The 19390-nt window shown below is 43.8% G+C and overlaps 4 protein-coding genes across 5 annotated transcripts; 3 read left to right on the top strand and 1 right to left on the bottom strand.

Moving 5' to 3' along the window:
- Positions 1 to 202: 202 nt before the first annotated feature.
- LOC6548816 lies at positions 203 to 3486 on the bottom strand. The gene is given in 8 exon segments (XM_026980192.1): positions 203 to 459; positions 548 to 1052; positions 1114 to 1724; positions 1791 to 2127; positions 2191 to 2435; positions 2554 to 2920; positions 2922 to 3199; positions 3456 to 3486. Coding segments are annotated over 8 exon segments (2631 nt in total).
- A 1377-nt stretch (positions 3487 to 4863) lies between these two features.
- LOC6548817 lies at positions 4864 to 6040 on the top strand. The gene has a single exon (XM_001975566.3). It carries the CDS (start codon positions 4983 to 4985, stop codon positions 5922 to 5924), a length of 942 nt encoding a protein of 313 aa, XP_001975602.1. The 5' UTR covers positions 4864 to 4982; the 3' UTR covers positions 5925 to 6040.
- Positions 6041 to 6296: 256 nt separating this feature from the next.
- On the top strand, positions 6297 to 7443 carry LOC6548818. Its single transcript, XM_001975567.3, has one exon. It carries the CDS (start codon positions 6411 to 6413, stop codon positions 7128 to 7130), a length of 720 nt encoding a protein of 239 aa, XP_001975603.1. The 5' UTR covers positions 6297 to 6410; the 3' UTR covers positions 7131 to 7443.
- Positions 7444 to 16784: 9341 nt separating this feature from the next.
- Positions 16785 to 18632, top strand: LOC6548819 (adenosine deaminase 2). 2 transcript variants are annotated; one of them, XM_001975568.3, is made up of 2 exons: positions 16785 to 17876; positions 17948 to 18632. In XM_001975568.3, exons 1-2 carry the CDS (start codon positions 16878 to 16880, stop codon positions 18566 to 18568), a joined length of 1620 nt encoding a protein of 539 aa, XP_001975604.1. In that variant the 5' UTR covers positions 16785 to 16877; the 3' UTR covers positions 18569 to 18632. The 2 variants fall into 2 exon arrangements, with proteins under 2 accessions (XP_001975604.1, XP_026836282.1); XM_026980481.1 differs by having other exon boundaries at positions 16791 to 17876; positions 17952 to 18064.
- The last annotated feature ends 758 nt before the right edge of the window (positions 18633 to 19390 follow it).

Here is a 19390-nt window from a genome sequence, read left to right as displayed (position 1 = left end):
GGTAAATGCTTAGCAATGGAATCGATTTTGCTATATAAAAATCCTTCCCAACCGAAAGCTGTGTATTATACAAAATTTATTCAGAATTTGGAACAAGGACTTAACCAAAACATAACCAGTAAAAAAGTCAGTAATACTTATTTAGAAGAGTCCAAGCTATATTGTAAGATAAATCCCAAGTTCCACGCAGGGCAACCAATTATCACTGGGCCTTCCTGTTGCGAAACTTGATAAGTCCGGGCAGCATGAGCTTCAGAATTCCGGAGATAATGAGGCACAATCCCGCAAAGCAAAAGGCAGCGGAATAGTTGCCCGTACTGCCCACCATTTTGCCGGCAATCGTGGTACCAATAAAAGCACCCATTCCCATGGCCAAAGAGGTAATCCCAAAGGCGTTGGTCAGCTTGGAAAGTCCCAGGTATTTCACGTATATGAGACCTCTCAGTGTGGAAAAAACGGCTATGATGCGGAAATGAAAGTAGGCAATATTGCGGAAAATTGCTGGTGCAAGATGAAAACTTTTAGGTAAGGTAGGTAGTGTACACACCTGGCGCTACAGCATAGGATATGCCGTACAGAAACTGGAACCAAATCAAGTTCTGTCCGTAGAAAGCGCTTATGAAGACGGAAAACCCACCGAAAACCAGACCGCAGCCACAAAGTCCGAGGGTCCAAGTACGCCTTTTGTAGGCGAGGAAGCCAAGGATGTTCCGCAGCACAAGGTTACTGATTCCGATAATGGGGCCGATCATACGGGCATATTTGACGGGAATCGTGGTTCGTGCAGACGAGTAAACGAAGGGTATATTGAAGCCCATCGGGTACAGAAAGGCGGAGGCCACCAGGATCTGAAACTCGAACTGTTTCAGCAGATGGTAGTCGAATAGTTTGAGCAGAGTGAGCATAAACCGGCTGTTCCCACAGGCATTTGGCTTTTTCGGAACTTCATTAGACCATCTGGCTTCATTGTGGTTGCCTTTAGGCTCTCTGGAAGTGCCATCCCCTTCATCACCCAAATTAATGTTCTTGATGCCATACTTCACTTGCTGGGTCTGAGTAGTAGTTGGTGGTGTTCCTAAGTCGAAAGGAATCTGTAGAACGTACAATACTTACGTTCTTGTCCGATCCCATCAGTTGGAATTCCTTGCCCTCGAGGTTCTCCTTGCTCTGCGGCTTCTCGTACTCGGCGGGACCCGTATAGAAGAGATCCTCCCGCTCCAAGGGCGCCGGCCGGATCAGCAGATTGAGCTCATCCTCGTTTTGGGGCTTCTTCCGCCGCTTCCCACAACAACAGTTCGTGCAGCATGGGCAGAACTTGGTGCACCAGTGCCTCTTAGGAGGTGGATCATATGCATTTAGGGCACTCCGGCTTTCACCGTTCTGCGTGGATAGACGTAAGTAGTCATGCACGTAGAAGTTGCCGTAATACTCATCCGAACTGGACTCCAAGTTATCGGGGAAGTGGTACAAGCCAACCTGCGTGGGAGCCACCTCCACGTAGGCGACCACCATCAGCAGGATCAACATAATCAGTCCCGCCTGCGTCCGCAGCATGTTCCTCCATCCGATGATTGGCACCAGCCAGCTGTTGAGGAACGTGAAGACCACTATACCCGCTCCGCCACCGCTGCAGGAAAACCCATTGGCCATCGGACGGTACCGCTCGAAGTAGTAGCCCACAATCAGCTGCGAGCTCGCCCAGATCATGCTCAAGGTAAAGCCACCTGCGCAGGCTGGTATTATTATTCATCGGATATCGGATATGGGACAGCCATCTAGCATCAACCTACCGAGGACGCTGTAAAAGAAGATCAGCATGGTCAAGCTCACGCTCCAGCTGGAGGCCAGTATTGTGGTTGCGGAGCACAGGACCCCGGCGATGGCTACCTTTCGGAACCCAAAGCGATTTATCAGAACGGCAGAGAAGGCACCGCTAGTGAAGTAGCAACCAATCTGGACACTGGCCACAAACGAAACCGACGATGTGGAGACACCCAGATCCTTGGCAATGGAGGGCAATAGGATTCCAATGGTAAAAATAAGGCCATCGATTATCAGCTGGGCGAGGAAGGACAGCACCATGATTACCCAGCCGAATCCGCCGTCCGGTGGTATCACCATATAGATCTGCGGATGACAAGTCATTTGTTTCTCAACTCACCACCGCAAGAAAGCTTTTCACTCACTTACAAAAACCATACCGGAGCCCAGTCGTTTGCCACCACGGCTCAGGTCATAGGACTCCTTCGAGACTCCACTATCTATGTCCCACGACTGGTTCATCCGAATATCCGCGTCGTACTCGCTGAAGGATCCCGTCGAATCGGTCAACTGTATTGTAGTTGTATTGAACGTGATAGCCGTATCCTTTTGATAGCTTTCCCTAGCGATAACATATGAATCCTCGGAATCGTATTTTGGTATTAAGGAAGCTCCTGCAAGAAGGCTAAGGTTTTAGTTAAAGGGAATGCAGGCTGAAAATGGTTTAAGTCCCATTCCAATTATAAATATAAAATCTTGCAAGCTAAGAAGGGCATCACTAGGATAACTTACTCTTTTTGTAAAACTTTTCCGTTTTGGTTATGAGTGGTTCTCCACGGTCATATTCGTCCGTATAGCTAGTGAAGCTCTGGACCGGAGACACCTCATCTTCGCTCACAGAAGATTCATCTTCATTATCCCTGTATGCAAAGGAAGACTGCCGAAGACTGGGAGCACGTGACCATCGATCCACTGGCGGTGTTTTGCTAGGTTCCACAAACGGCACCTCGGATATGGGCTCAATTGGAGTACGGCTTGAAGAAGCTGGCTTGCTGTCCGAAGTCTCGGGCTCCTTTGATGCCGCCACAAGGATATGGGGAAATCTTCTGAAAGGAAGCTTGGGAAGAAACGTAGGATTAAAACATTCGTAGAACGATGTCGAGCTCTACTTCACTCCACTGCGCCTGGCCAAGGGACAAGACAGAAGTGCTCCCATTCAGGATTTCCGTCCGATCTGTGCCGTTGGCCACACTAACCACTTGTGGTCGCGTGTTCCGCGTGTCATACTGATAGATGGATGAGGCTTGAACGGAGCACTCCAGCCTGGACAGAGACTGCGATCTCAAGCTACTTCCACTTGGCTGTGCAGCGGGGGTCTTGTCCTCATCTAGGCTGCTGGGTAAGTTGAAAAGCAGAGGGATTCGCTGGGGATGAGTGCCTTGGTGGGCGAGCAGACTCACTCACCTCCGCCTACGATTCCTACTCATTTTTCGATTCTGTCGCAGCGTGTTCCTGACATCTTTCACAAATCTCTCTGCGTCTCGACCCGAACCCAATGCACAGTGGCTGGCTACGTGTCTGGCTGCAATATGAGAAACGCCAGCAGCAAGTGGGGGATTCCTGGGGATTCATGGGGATTCGTGGGATTCGTGGGACTCGGAAACTGTCGCCAGACATTAGCTGCTCCTGGCTACCAAACGCTGCCATGGCTGCCATGGCTGCCATGGCTGCCAGGCGAGCGTGACAGACAGAGTTGGTAGTTGCTTGCTGGTGACCCCCAGTTGCTCCCCTCCACATTTGCTGCACTGCAACTGCTACTTTTTAGCCATCTCCTCCTTTCGCTACTTTCGCTCCTTTCGCCTGGCGAATCCCTATGGCCACAAACCGATCCCAGCTCCGTTCCACCCACTTGCCTGTTTATTTTGGGGCCGAAACAAAATTGCATCAGTGCAATTTCATTGATTGTAAGTAAATGAAATCATTCCTTAGTCGTCTGAGTTTTGCACAGAGAGACGGGCCAAAGTGCATCTCAGCTTTAGGGGCAGTAACTTCATTGGCAGTCACTCAAAGGCAACAAGAGATGAAGCATTGGGGTCGACTGTTTCCCCAGTTGATTAAATGGAAAGTGATGCTGAGCTATTGAATTGCAGAAAGTCGGGCAATGCTTTATGAAACCAGCCGCGCCCCTGGAAACTTTAACTAAGCCAGCGCTGCTCTCGCAAAATGAATTACAAACAAAATGCACTAATTAATTAGCGTAAAGGCCAGCTAACTTTTCGACCAGCCACTTGAGCTTCCCCTCCCTCCGCGAATTTTCTCCTGTTTTCCCGCGGGGGAGCAGCGATTGCAGCGTCTATTTTTCCTGGCCAACAACTCTATGCGGAAATTGTTTTTTTCCCCCAAAGGCTTCGCTCGTACGTGCTCGTTTTTTATGGCCCCCGTTGTGTTTCCTATTTTTTGTTTTTTCCCTGAGCGCCTTGAAATCGAAACGGCCAAAAGATTGCCCTGCCAAATTGTTAACAGCAATTGACCCAATTTTATGGGAGCCCTCATGCATGGCCACTCTCGGACGGCAGTGACTCCAATGAAAATAGCGGCGTAAAAGCGAAAACTGCCCCGAGAACAGCGGGCAGCGAACAGCGGCCAACGCGGCGTATACTTATTCTAGTGGACTTCTGTTGTTTGTTTTTTGTTTTTTCCTGAAAGGGGCCAGCTTTGTATGTATATTTTCGGTTTTTTTGCTGGGCTTTGTCGTTTGGCTGGCTGCGCACTGTTTGCATTTAACTTGCAAACAAGGGGGGGATAAAAATTCGCAAAGTGAAGGTTGCGTTGTCTATTTTTTCTTTATTGTTATTTGCCTGCAAATCAAGGCAGCTGGACATTGCAATTCGCTGGCATCGAATGCATTCGCAATTAACTCCAGAACAAACAAGGAAAATCCATTTGGGCCGTGGCCCGGAAAGGGCTCAATTCACGACAGCCTTCGAGAAATAATCTTGCACACTTGAATCTGGGAATCTGGGAATCCATAGGGAAGTAGTTGTTGAAATGTAAATGAAATAGAGCCCATCCAGGCGGCTTTGGATTAGGTTTCTTTCCAATCATTGGGTAAGCCCCATGGTGCTGGCCAGATCAAAGTAGAACCCTCACCTGTACAGACCTAAATTTCGTATCTCTCAACCTGCCACAGCACCGGTTCCAATCCAAACCTCCGTTCAGTTATGTTTCTGGCCAAAAGCTCCACACTACTTCGCCCGCTGCTCCTCAACGAGGTGAAGGGAGTAGTGAAATCCCAGTTCCAGGCATTGTCACAGGTCGACCGACGTTTTGCCCACTCGGACGATAGGTGCGCCAGCAAGAAAACCAGGAAATGCGAGCAGAGCCCACCAAAGGGTGTAGGATTGCCCCCAAGGAGACGACAACATTCTCACACGGATGGCGGGGATGATAAGTGCGCGAAAAAAGACGAGAAAAAGTGCGAGAAGTTTGTCTCCCATAACGCGAAAAAGCCGGAATGCAAGCCGCCCGTCGTCAGTACTCCCAAATTCTACCGGCAGCTAAATCCCTGCAAGACGGACAAGGAGCTCTCCGAGCTGCATCCCAAGTATCTGGGTGTGTGGGGTCGATGCGACATACCCTACAAGCCAGAGCCCGATTGCCTGGATCCCTGTGATCTGGCCGAGCGCCTGGATGACAAGTACTACAAGCCCAGCAAGTCCTTGGACCGCCAGTTCGACCAGTACTGGGTGGAGTGCTTCTTCCGGAAGCAGAAGCGCTGCTGCCGCAAGGTGGCGCCTGAGCGCACCTACCGCGTGATGGGCAAGAAGTGTATTGGCCCTCCCAAGAAGCCTTGTTTCACCGTGAATCCCATGCCCTGCCAACAGGAGGCCAGGCTCAACCCTTGTCCCAAGCTGACTCTCTGCCAGTGTCCGAAGGCAAGAGCCGATCCCAGCTGTAAGGTGGTGCGTAGGCATACAAGATGCCGGCGCCGCGCTTGCCAGTATCCCAGCTTCTCGGAGTGCCAGCACGAGGAGCTGAACACCGCCAGACCCATTGAGTGCCGCTGCCTGGAGGTGCCTCCCCTGTGCCTCGTCTACCGGCACGCTCTCCTAAACCGTCGACTTCCATGTGAGCCCCTAAAGCCGCGCGACGAGTCGTGCTAAAGGAGGCAGACCTTGGATTGGGGACCCACTCATGGTGCTCAACTGTATGCAGATAAATTAATAGTGCTAATAAAAGATACGAAATTTTTGGTGGAATAAACATAATCACATTAGAAGATTGTACTTGGTTTATTGGGGCGGGCTGATCGAAATCAAAATAGGCCGCCGTTAGGTGGCGCCCAAGTGCACTCGCATACAGGCTTGCTCTTCCTTCCCTGGGAGTGCGAGTAACAGGTATCTGATAGTCGAACACTCATTTTCATTTTTTTACTGTACCTTATACTGCAGATCATAGGATGCTAAATTTGTAATATACCGCCAGGTAGGCCTTGGGACGAAACGTCAAGTGTGCTAGCCACGTTCAGCTTGGCTTTGAATCATTCGTACACAGTTGTTCGAGTGGTAAACACGTCTAACACCTTTGCCTCCAAAAATCCAGCCTTCCGTTTTGGTTTCCGTTCAAAATTCCAGTTAAATTCAGTTAGCATGGGGGTGTTGCAGGCCGTCCAACGAACGCTCTTGATGCAGCACAATTTGGGATCGCTGACCATCAAGCGGACCTACGACACAGTGAAGAAGATGAACCTGCGTCGCAGACGCTTGGAGCACCTGAAGGAACTCAAGCGGCTGGACCGAATGTGCTACAAGGCGGCCAGTCGCAACGACAAGAAATGCCACCCGCCGGTCATGCCGCTGCCCACGCTAGAGTGCCTAGACGACCCATGTGCAGAATCGGAGATGCCATTGGATCTGGACCACTATACACCGAGCGACAAGGCCGCGCGGAAGTATCAGCGCACCTGGTGCGAGTGCTATATGATACCCAAGGCGGCTGTCCAGGCAAGGAAGTGCTATCCGAATAGACCGCGACGGAAGTTCGAGTGTCCAAGGGTCTCCGATGTCGAGTGCCGCTGGGATCCCATGCCCTGTGATGACGTGAAGAAAAAGCCCGAGATACTGATAGAAGTGCCGCGTATCGGAAAGTGGCCCTGCTGCAAGATCCCCTCGCCCGGATGCGCCGATGGCCGGATACCGCCCTCCTGCGACGCTGGTCGCATTCCCACCTGCTGCAAGAAGCGGCGCACCAAGTATCCCAGCTTCTCGGAATGCAAAAAGGATCTGCTCGAGGCCATTCCACCTTGCGAGTGCGAGAAGAAGGTCAACATGTGCGATGTATATGCATATTTCCGCCATAAGACAACCTAGCTTCGCGCCATGAAAGAGCTTGGAAATCAAGGCGGTTCGGGAACCCCACCTGGATGAGGAAGAAGCCCCCAATAAGCAATGAAAGTATGCGTAAAGTGGCTCGCATGTATTACCGTTCATTAATTGTCTATGGGTTCGTTTCCAAAAAGCTGACCCCTCTAGCATTGCCGCCTTTTACCTATCCGGATATCCCATTCTCCCATTGGATGCCATTTTAAAAGGTGACAAATTCAAAAACCCTATTTCAATTACAGCATTGATGTGTGTTACTACTGCCATTAAAGTGATCAACTTAATTTCACAAATCAACTAATCTGACGCGATTTCTATCTTCTTCTTGAGCCTGCCTTGGGGTCGCATTGAGCGCGACTTTCCGGCATCCTGGATGGTTAATTCTTGGCAGACAGCAATGTCCTTCTGCTCTACCCCACCCTCCATGCGCAGCTCTTTAGTTGGAGTGCACTCCTGTGCAATTCCTAAAAGGGATTTGCATGCCGCTGAGATGTTTATCGCAAATTGTTGCCGTCGTCTGCATCGTGGAGGATGTTGTGACGATGTCGTCTGGCGGCGCACAAATGTCAACAGCACAAAGCTCTGACGTTTACATTGAAAGTCACTTTGGGCGCCAGGCAGCCAAACAGACAAACAGTGGGATCCTGGGATCCTGGCATCGTGGTATCCTGGTATCCGTGGAGGGGGGCGAACGAGGGCGATGGCTAATGAAAAGTGCCAACAAAATCCAATGCATTTTTATTTAAATGCAAATGTTTAGCCTGCCGGCAAGTGTTTAATTGTGGAGCCCGGCCATTGACAAGGCGGGATCCTGAAAAGTCCTGGAAATGAGGATTCGCCACACACTCATCGTTCATGTTCGTTCGCCTGTTGTTTTGGCCAAAGTATGCCCTCGAGTGACATTTCGTGCAAATGAAATGTATGGCTGTAAAGTTGTCTATTTCTGTGCCCAGGCAAATAATTTTATTATAAAAGTTGTTTCTGCCTTTTATTTTTTTGGGAACTTGTGGCTTTCCGTGAGTAATAGACACCATGTTTCTGTGGTTATTTTCGTAGGAGTAAATTCGCATGTAAGGAAAGTAAAGTGAGATATATGTCAAGCAGAGTTGTGGTGAATGTGTGAAGAGAAGCGTACTGAATGGAATGTGTGGTATCCTAGCTAGCTTTAAATGACTTTAATAATTCCAATTTAAATACTGCCTGTATTGAAAGTCCCTACCCTTCTAGTTTACTTATAAGTGGGAAATATATTTTTGCTACAAAAGAATTGAACCGATTACTCGCCATTTCTGCCATGTTTTCCCGCTGGTCGAATGGGCTTTATGGAGCCCACTAGTCACGGAGATTATGATAAGGCTTTACGACTTGGGATGTCCAGTAGCTGGCTGGATTAAAAGCTTTTTGCGGTTTTGATATGGGAAGCCGGGAAATGGGGGCCCTAGGCAGGGTAAACAAACAAATTTAGTTATGACCAACAAAGTTGCGAGGCCCCTTTGGCTTACAGCTCGGCCAATTAGCTGGACGACGATGCTGACCTTAATTACACGTGCACTTTTAGTGCAACCAGTGTGCAGTCCCCCAACCCATTTTGCCCACATTTGTTGCAGCTTAGCCCATAATCTGGACCCACATATATATACCGCATATAGTCAACAAACATGTGTAGCTGCACCCCCATAACCATAAATGTAAAATGCCACGGGTTGCCATTGCATTCCATTTTTGTTTCAGCATATTTTTTCGCTTTTTTGTGTTTTACTCAGCTGGCTACACTTTACACACTTTGTTGGCTCCGTGTCCGGGTCTAAATGTTGCTGCCGGATTGTTAATATTATTTTATAATTTCGTTTTATTACTCCTACTCCGCCGTAGAGCGTTGTAAACATGTTGTCGTGAATGGACGCGGATTCTGTGCCCCGGGATTCCCCGCTGCCATTCGGGTAGTCAAAGTGCGCCATTAAACGTTAAGCAGGCAATGAGGGTGGAGTCTTAAATGCCGAGCGGGGATTTTGGGGGTCAGAGGTGAAGACATTTAACCCGACCCACTAGCACAGCATAGAAACTATGAAAAAGCAAGCTTTGATCGCTTTATGTTTCTCTCTGCCTTCAACTCGTATTTCATTGTAAATCGATTGAGCGTAGAAATCCTTTGCCTTCGGAAAAAATCAAAACTCAAAGTTGGCCAAAGGTAAAAGTGGTTAGCCTATTACAGTTTATGGATGTGCACTAACATAGCACTTTACGATTTTTGTTACCTTTGCTTTCACACACACTTGATCAATTTATATTCCTGGCTTTGTTATTTTCTGCAATAAGCTCGTGTGGCTTTGGTATCAGGGCTTACTGATGTGAAAACCTGTAAAAGCCATAAGCCTTCATAACCTTTTATTTTTGCATTTGCTGAGCTGTTTTCCATTGTTCTTGGAACTACAAATCTTGCTCGGTCTTGCATAAGTTCTTGTTAAAAATAGGATTCCATCTAACTTACTCCCTTTGTTTATCACAATTTAACTATAATCCGAAAAACATGCTTTTTTAGGTAAAAGAAATTAAGTTGACTCTGACTTTTCCTTTGCTTCCATTTCCCAGAAAAAATAAATAAAATTGCTGCCTACTTTGCGGCGGAGCTGTAAATTTCGCCTTTCATCAATCGCCTTCTGCGCGACATATTTTTATTGACATTTATTGAAGGCGCAATTCTATTGACATAATTCAAATAGGCAACAACGTGCCACGCAATTCGAACGCGACAAAAATGTAAATTGCCTGACAGTGCGAGGACGAGCGAGAGGGGAGATTACGTGCCGAGCGAGAAGACAAATCAATTTGAAGCAACACAATTTGAGGAGCGGGAGTACGTAGGAGTCGAAATGATAATGAAGGCACCACATTTTGTCGCCATTGTGCGAGTGACAATGGGCCACAGATAAAAATGACAGCCACAAGCTGGCAACTAAGTCGGGATGAGATCTCCTGGGGGACTATTGTCTCAGGAGCCAAAACGTTGGCCGCAGTATGCGGATTCCCGGAATGGGTAATGCACACATTGTGATTGTGGCAAAGAGTTTAAGCAGCTGTTGGCTGGCCGGCGTCTAACTGTCAGACTGCGGCTTATCGCCAGCGTTTTGACAATTTTCCGACTGTCCAGTTGCCTCTTTTTATGCCCGTTACTCGTAGAGTAAAAGGGTATACTAGATTCGCTGAAAGTATGTAACAGGCAGAGGGAAACGTTTCCAACCATATAAATTATATATATTCTTGATCAGGATCAATAGCCGAGTCGATCTGGCCATGGCCGTCTGTCCGTATGAACGCCTCGATCTCAGGAACTACAAAAGCTAGAATGTTGAGACTAAGCATGCGGCTTCCAGAGACACAGACGCAGCGCAACTTATCCTAATCGGATTTTGAAGTGACATATCTCTAAATGTTTCTGGCGCAATTCTCTAAAAATCTGCATTCAAATTTAAAAATTTATTTTTTTTTAAGATTTTTTCAATTTTTCTGATGTGTAATATTGTAGAAATCCAAAAAAGTTAAAAAATGTCCCAAGGCTGAAGTTCTAAACTCCATAACTCAACGTACCTTAATCGGATTTTGAAGTGGCATACCTCTAAATGTTTCTGGCGCAATTCTCTAAAAATCTGCATTCAAATTTAAAAATTTATTTTTTTTTAATTTTTTTTCAATTTTTTCTGATGTATAATGTTGAAATCCAAAAAAATTAAAAAATGTCCCAAGGCTGAAGTTCTGAACTCCATAACTCAACGTACCTTAATCGGATTTTGATGTGGCATACCTCTAAATGTTTCTGGAGCAATTCCCTAAAAATCTGCATTCAAAATTAGAAATTTATTTTTTTTTAAGATTTTTTCAATTTTTCTGATGTGTAATGTTGGAGAAATCCAAAAAAGTTAAAAAATGTCCCAAGGCTGAAGTTCTAAACTCCATAACTCAATGTATCTTAATCGGATTTTGAAGTGGCATACCTCTAAATGTTTCTGGAGCAATTCCCTAAAAATTTGCATTCAAAATTAGAAATTTATTTTTTTTTAATTTTTTTTCAATTTTTCTGATGTGTAATGTTGTAGGAATCCAAAAAAAATTAAAAAATGTCCTAAGGCTGAAGTTCTAAACTCCATAACTCAACTTATCCTAATCGGATTTTAAAGTGGCATACCTCTAAATGTTTCTGGAGCAATTCTCTAAAAATCTGCATTCAAATTTAAAAATTTATTTTTTTTTAAGATTTTTTAAATTTTTCTGATGTGTAATGTTGTAGAAAAGTTAAAAATTGTCCTAAGGCTGAAGTTCTAAACTCCATAACTAAACGTATCTTAATCGGATTTTGATGTGGCATACCTCTAAATGTTTCTGGAGCAATTCTCTAAAAATCTGCATTCAAATTTAAAAATTTATTTTTTTTTAAGATTTTTTCAATTTTTCTGATGTATAATGTAGAAATCCAAAAAAATAAAAAAATGTCCCAAGGCTGAAGTTCTAAACTCCATAACTCAACGTATCTTAATCGGATTTTGATGTGGCATACCTCTAAATGTTTCTGGAACAATTCCCTAAAAATCTGCATTCAAAATTAGAAATTTTTTTTTTTTTTTAATTTTTTTCAATTTTTCTGATGTGTAATGTTGTAGAAATCCAACAAAATTAAAAAATGTCCTAAGGCTGAAGTTCTAAACTCCATAACTCAACGTATCTTAATCGGATTTTGAAGTGGCATACCTCTAAGTGTTTCTGGAGCAGTTCTCTAAAAATCTGCATTCAAATTTAAAAATTTATTTTTTTTTAAGATTTTTTCAATTTTTCTGATGTGTAATATTGTAGAAATCCAAAAAAGTTAAAAAATGTCCCAAGGCTGAAGTTCTAAACTCCATAACTCAACGTATCTTAATCGGATTTTGATGTGGCATACCTCTAAATGTTTCTGGAGCAATTCCCTAAAAAACTGCATTCAAAATTAGAAATTTATTTTTTTTTAAGATTTTTTCAATTTTTCTGATGTGTAATGTTGGAGAAATCCAAAAAAGTTAAAAAATGTCCCAAGGCTGAAGTTCTAAACTCCATAACTCAATGTATCTTAATCGGATTTTGAAGTGGCATACCTCTAAATGTTTCTGGTGCAATTCTCTAAAAATCTGCATTCAAATTTAAAAATTTATTTTTTTTTAATTTTTTTTCAATTTTTTTGATGTATAATGTAGAAATCCAAAAAAATTAAAAAATGTCCCAAGGCTGAAGTTCTAAACTCCATAACTCAACGTATCTTAATCGGATTTTGATGTGGCATACCTCTAAATGTTTCTGGAGCAATTCCCTAAAAATCTGCATTCAAAACTAGAAATTTATTTTTTTTTAAGATTTTTTCAATTTTTCTGATGTGTAATGTTGTAGAAATCCAAAAAAGTTAAAAAATGTCCTAAGGCTGAAGTTCTAAACTCCATAACTCAACGTATCTTAATCGGATTTTGATGTGGCATACCTCTAAATGTTTCTGGAGCAATTCCCTAAAAATCTGCATTCAAATTTAGAAATTTTTTTTTTTTTAATTTTTTTCAATTTTTTTGATGTGTAATGTTGTAGAAATCCAAAAAAATTAAAAAATGTCCTAAGGCTGAAGTTCTAAACTCCATAACTCAACGTATCTTAATCGGATTTTGATGTGGCATACCTCTAAATGTTTCTGGAGCAATTCCCTAAAAATCTGCATTCAAATTTAGAAATTTTTTTTTTTTTAATTTTTTTCAATTTTTTTGATGTATAATGTAGAAATCCAAAAAAAATTAAAAAATGTCCCAAGGCTGAAGTTCTAAACTCCATAACTAAATGTATCTTAATCGGATTTTGAAGTGGCATACCTCTAAATGTTTCTGGAGCAATTCCCTAAAAATCTGCATTCAAAACTAGAAATTTATTTTTTTTTAAGATTTTTTCAATTTTTCTGATGTGTAATGTTGTAGAAATCCAAAAAAGTTAAAAAATGTCCTAAGGCTGAAGTTCTAAACTCCATAACTCAACGTATCTTAATCGGATTTTGATGTGGCATACCTCTAAATGTTTCTGGAGCAATTCCCTAAAAATCTGCATTCAAAATTAGAAATTTATTTTTTTTTAAGATTTTTTCAATTTTTCTGATGTATAATGTTGTAGAAATCCAAAAAAGTTAAAAAATGTCCCAAGGCTGAAGTTCTAAACTCCATAACTCAACGTATCTTAATCGGATTTTGATGTGGCATACCTCTAAATGTTTCTGGAGCAATTCCCTAAAAATCTGCATTCAAAATTAGAAATTTATTTTTTTTTAAGATTTTTTCAATTTTTCTGATGTGTAATGTTGGAGAAATCCAAAAAAGTTAAAAAATGTCCCAAGGCTGAAGTTCTAAACTCCATAACTCAATGTATCTTAATCGGATTTTGAAGTGGCATACCTCTAAATGTTTCTGGTGCAATTCTCTAAAAATCTGCATTCAAATTTAGAAATTTATTTTTTTTTAATTTTTTTTCAATTTTTCTGATGTATAATGTAGAAATCCAAAAAAATTAAAAAATGTCCCAAGGCTGAAGTTCTAAACTCCATAACTCAACGTATCTTAATCGGATTTTGATGTGGCATACCTCTAAATGTTTCTGGCGCAATTCTCTACAAAACTGCATTCAAAATTAGAAATTTATTTTTTTTTAAGATTTTTTCAATTTTTCTGATGTGTAATGTTGTAGAAATCCAAAAAAATTAAAAAATGTCCCAAGGCTGAAGTTCTAAACTCCATAACTCAAGTTATCTTAATCGGATTTTGAAGTGGCATACCTCTAAATGTTTCTGGCGCAATTCTCTAAAAATCTGTATCCAAATTTAGACATTTTTTTAATACAATTTTTTTAATGTAATTATAATTTGCACTAGCTGAGTAGCGGGTATTTGATTGTCGGGGAACTCGACTATAGCATTCTATCCTGTTTTTTTTTGTTTTGTTTGAACCGTTTTGCCATGGCGGCGACCAGTTTAATTATGACATTTGATTTCGAGTTCATTGTTGGCCAAATCTCTGGCTGCGCAGAAAAGCATGCAACAGTTTTTTTGCAACTGCCGCACAAGCGGAAGTACATTTGTCGTCGGCTGCACAAACCGGAAGTTGTATCACACATGTACACATCACACATTCAGCGCCTGGTTTATGGCACAAATATTTAAGGGAAACATTTAGGAAGATCTGAAAATTAATGTAATTCCTTAAAATCCCTCGTATGGAGTGCTCTTTAAATAGCAGTCTATTTAAAAAATGTACAAAAATCTTAAGCTTTCATTTAATCTTCACTTGAATAGTATTGAAAAGTATTTTTCAGATTCAAGTTTCTTATCACACATATTTTAATAAGCAAATGAAAACCAGATATAGGCGCATAAAGAATTAATACAATGCAAAGCATATTCTTACTAATACCACTAATAGCAATACATTATTTTGCTGCGTTGGACTGGGAACCATTAGTTCGAAGTTGGCCCGGATAATGAAGCCATTTTCGCCTAGGGTGCCGATTTAAGATGCCATTTATGAAACATGTGCCGGCATTTATGCATATTAAATTAGTCAGCTTAGGCAAATAAACAGGCCAGAGGAGCACCGAACCCTTTTTTATGGTCCCTAGAACTGCGTCATATTCCCACACATTTCGCTTAATATTCAGAGGTTCAGCTGGCCCCGAAAAAAGCACACTCCGGTGGCAATAGGAAGGGATCCGTATAATAGTTGTTTGGGGCAACTTAAAAACGCATGTTGGAACTTTTCAAGTGTGAATTGCTCTTCATTTTTGCAGCAGACAGACCCAACGGAAAAACTGGGCGAGTTGAAAGGAACTGAACTGAAAAGGCGTTCGTTGCCTACTTTTTCCAGGCACTGCTCCCTGCGAATGTGGCTGTGTGTGTGTGTGTGTGTGTGTGTGTGTGTGTGGGTGTGAGTCGCAGTTGTAACAAAAAGAAACATAAAATAAAATGGCAACGGCAGAAATGTTTTATAAAAATTTATATGAGCATAATTTGTAACTGCAGAGAAAAAGAAGGAAAACGCACACGCAGAAGGAAAAGATGGAAAAAGAGATGTTACAACGATCCCTCCTACGGGGCGTATGAGTGTTTTTGCGGCTAAGGGCGTTGGGCGGTGGGAGGTGGTCTGTGGGCGTGGTCGTGTCAGACAATGGAAACTGAAAATGGGCTGCAGATGTAGAAAATGAACATATTTTCGGCTGTGGCCGAGTAGAGCCGCTCGATTTGAATTGCCAAAAGCGCTGCGGGTGTGTGGGTAATAAATATAGTACATCCCAAGAAAATGGGAACACAAAACTTAAAAAGTGTTTCGCTAATAACTGATGCCATTGTGCCATGTGGAACAGAATAATGTCCCAACTCATTGTGACTTTATTTTTCACATAACTTACGTAAACTATGAACCACAAGAACAGCGAACCAACAGCACAAAAAGTAACAAAATGAAAAAAAACACATTTTAACTTTATTTATATATTTCTCGTGTTCCATGTCAGTCAGTTATTTTCCATAAATGCCAAAACAATAAACTAAAAAAGATTTTAGCGTTCTCTCCGGAACAAAAGTGACCAATAATAATTAAAGAGAAATTTGCATGCAATACTGTAGCCAGTGTTTATCAGTTATCAGTTTTCACCCATTTCCCAGCCGTTTTTAGCTGCTTTTCCACATTTTCCATCTTTGGCATGTGGCACACAATTAAGATGCAAATTGTTTTTGCACAAAATCAAATTTCCCTCTCCGGCAGACAACAACAGGCATATCAGTTTGCCACTTGCCAAACTCTTTCCATTTTCCTAACTCTTTGCAGTTGTTGTTGCTAAGTGACAAATACAACAGCAACTGCAACAACAGCAACAGCAACAACAATTGGGGAAAATGCTTAAATGTCGTTCAAGTTTGCGAGTTAAGTGCACTACGTATGCAATCGACACATGTGTGCAACAAAACTCGTTAACACTTGAAAAGTTTCATGTGCCCGAGGGCAGGTCGGGAAATTCTGGGCTCACTGCACTTCGCACACACACACACTCACACATCCGAACTGATGGGACGTGTCCCACAGCTACGTATGTTTGTGTGTGTGCGTGTGGGTATCTGTGTGCGAGCAAAGTAATGCTGCTGAAAAAACACTTAAGCAGAATGTTGTATATATTTTGTAACCGAGTGAGGCGCAGAGTTTAGCTTGCCTCCATTTAGTTCGTTAGATAAATCTTTGCGTGACTGTGTGTGTGTGTGTGTGTGTTAGCCAGTACGAGTGTGTGTGTTGGCCTTTGGGCATCTTGTAATCGTTGGGGCTGAGACCCGATTGACAAGTAGATGATGCCTGGAATGCAAAACCTATGCTCCCTCAAAGAAACTCTCGCAAATTGCTTGAAAGCATCACTTGACATTCACCAATGTTGCTAGAGTTACCAAAGGACTTCACTTCGTAAATAAATAGTTGTGCTCTTCTCTGTACTCTTTTCCCCCATAAACTTATATTAATACTATAGTTCATAAGCTGAAACTGTTATCTTTTTATAGCTAATACGAATTGTACTCCATAAAGCATAGAGTGCTCTCCAATTAGATAAGAAAATGACCTAAAACATTTGATTTTTCTGACTTGTGTAATTTCTAAATTCCATAAAATGTGAAATATTCATTGCAAAGTAAAAAACAGAAGGGGCAAAGAGCAGATGACGATGCTGTTGAGCCACCGGGCGCTACTCGCTGGACTGGCGAGGCGTGCCACGCCCACCGCCGTCCAGTTAATGCACGAGAATCCGCACGAGATGACGCTGCTCGAGATGCTGGGTACCACCAATCTGCGCAAGAGCACCGCCAAGGACTACCGTATCCTGCGCGAGATCTTCAACTCCTTCGAGCGCTACTCCGGAGTGGGCAACGACATTCAGTTGACCTTGCCAGAGCGCGCGGCCAACGAGCTGATTATGTGCGAAAAGAAGCGGGAGTACGAGAAGGGCATCATGGATCCCTCGAAGTTCGCGCCGGGACACCACATCTTCCAGGTGCTTAGCAAGGTGAAGAAGTCGCCGCTCTTCCAAATCCTGAGAAGGATGCCCAAGGGTGCGGCCCTCAAGGCGCACGACACCTCCATGAGCAGCTCGCGGTCGGTGATCAAGCTGACCTATCGGGAGAACCTCTGGGTGTGCACCACCCAAAACGGCTGCCGCGTGGAGGAGTTCCGATTCGCCAAGGACAAGCCCAAGGACGTCAACTTCGAGAATGGCGAGTGGCAGCCCATGGAAAAGCTGAGGGAACTGCGTGGCGAGGAGAATCTCAGAAAGTATTTGCAAATGCGACTCAGCATGTACCCCTTGGCCAGCTTCACGACCAATGCCCATGCCTGGCGCCACATGATGGGCATCTTCGATCTGCTGGACGGTCTACTACAGTATGCCCCCCTTTGGGGTGACTACTACTACAACGCGCTCAAGGAGTTCTACGCCGACGGCGTCCAATATCTGGAGGTGAGAAGTGTGATCCCGGAACTCTACCGCCTGGATGGTAGCCGATTGCCCAAGCGGGAAACAGTGCAAATCTACAAGGACACGCTGGAGCGGTTCAAGAAGGAGCATCCAGGATTCATCGACTCCAAGCTGATATACGCCCCCATTCGGCATGTGCAACCGGAAGTAGTGGGAAAATACATTAAGGAGTGCACAGAACTGAATGTGAGTTCAAATCTTCTTAGTCAATTGAGTTATGGCTTTCCTTGTTGCAATCTAACTACAACTAATTTCAGAAAGAGTTTCCCAGCTTTGTGGTTGGCTTCGATTTGGTGGGTCAGGAGGACGTGGGCCATCCGTTGAGCCAATTCGCCGAGGAGCTGCTCAAGCTGCCCGACCACATCCACTTCTACTTCCACGCCGGCCAGACCAACTGGTACGGATCGCACGTGGACCAGAATCTATTGGATGCCATTGTGCTGGGCACGAAGAGGATCGGTCATGGCTACACGATCACCAAGCACCCGGTGCTCATGCGGCTGGCCAAGTACCTGAACATCGCCCTGGAGGTGTGTCCGGTGTCCAACCAGGTGCTCCAACTGGGCTCCGACTACCGCAGTCATCCTGCTGCCACGCTGATCGCCGAGAACGTGCCCATGGTGATCGCCTCCGGCAGTCCGGCTTTCTGGCGTGCCGCTCCTCTGTCCCATGACTTCTACATGGCCTTTCTGGGCATCGCACCCATGAATGCCGATCTGAAGTTCCTCAAGCGAACCGCCAAGAACTCCATTAAATACAGCTCGCTGAAGGACGAGGCCAAGGCCGAGGCCATGGAGAAGTGGAAGAAGGAATGGGATGCGTGGATCGAGCTGATAGTCAGCAAAAAGCAAAAGGATGCTGAGACTGAAAAGAAGTAAACCAGATTCCACTCCTTTGGAAATCTGACTAACCAATTGATATATGTATATGTGTCTATAAATATTTAATAATACCTAACAGAGCTACAAGATTTTAACCATGAAACTTTACAATTAGGCAAAGTACCGCAGTGGCATTTGGATGTCACTCGACTTCCATAGTTTTTCCCTAGTTCGAATTCGTACCTGAACTTGCGCCACATTGTTGGCGGGACCACAAACTTTTCCACTCACGCACTTCGGAAACCCCAAAGTCAATGACCAATGGCGAAATGGGGGAAATCTTTGGGATAAACCTTGAGCTGCACTTTCTGTCGCACCGCAAATTGTTTGAGTTTCCGCTTCTTGATTATTTCAGGCAAACCAATAAGTTTCTTGCCAACTTTTTATTGCATACTTCGTTGTGGATGATCGAGGGGGCGTGGCGAAAGCGAGGGGTCATGCAAATGTCACAGAAACTAACACTTCCGGTACTAATTTCATTGACTTCCATTTCCCGCCCACACACACACACACAGAACGCACATGAACAAGTTGGTGGAGGGTGAAGAAGTTGGAAAAGTCTTCGATACGATCAAGAAAATAAACTTTCTGCCCTGCCTGCCATTGCTTATAATTAAAAACTTTATTATTTGTTTAACTTTGCCCGCAGCTGTTGCACATGTGACAGACAGAGATGGGTAAGTGTGCAGGAAAATGGGGAAAACTCTGCTCGCAGCCACACAAGAATTACCAGCAATTATCGAAAAAGTTTCGCTTCATTTATCGCCCGAAAGTCACTCAGCTTTCTCCTTTCTCCATTCTCCATTCACATTTTTGGTC

The sequence above is a fragment of the Drosophila erecta genome, unplaced genomic scaffold, assembly GCF_003286155.1.
Source record: "Drosophila erecta strain 14021-0224.00,06,07 unplaced genomic scaffold, DereRS2 tig00000092-arrow-pilon, whole genome shotgun sequence".
Taxonomy (NCBI): domain Eukaryota; kingdom Metazoa; phylum Arthropoda; class Insecta; order Diptera; family Drosophilidae; genus Drosophila; species Drosophila erecta.
The sequence above is the reverse complement of the archived record's forward strand: the minus strand, read 5'-3'. Positions and strand labels throughout refer to the sequence as shown.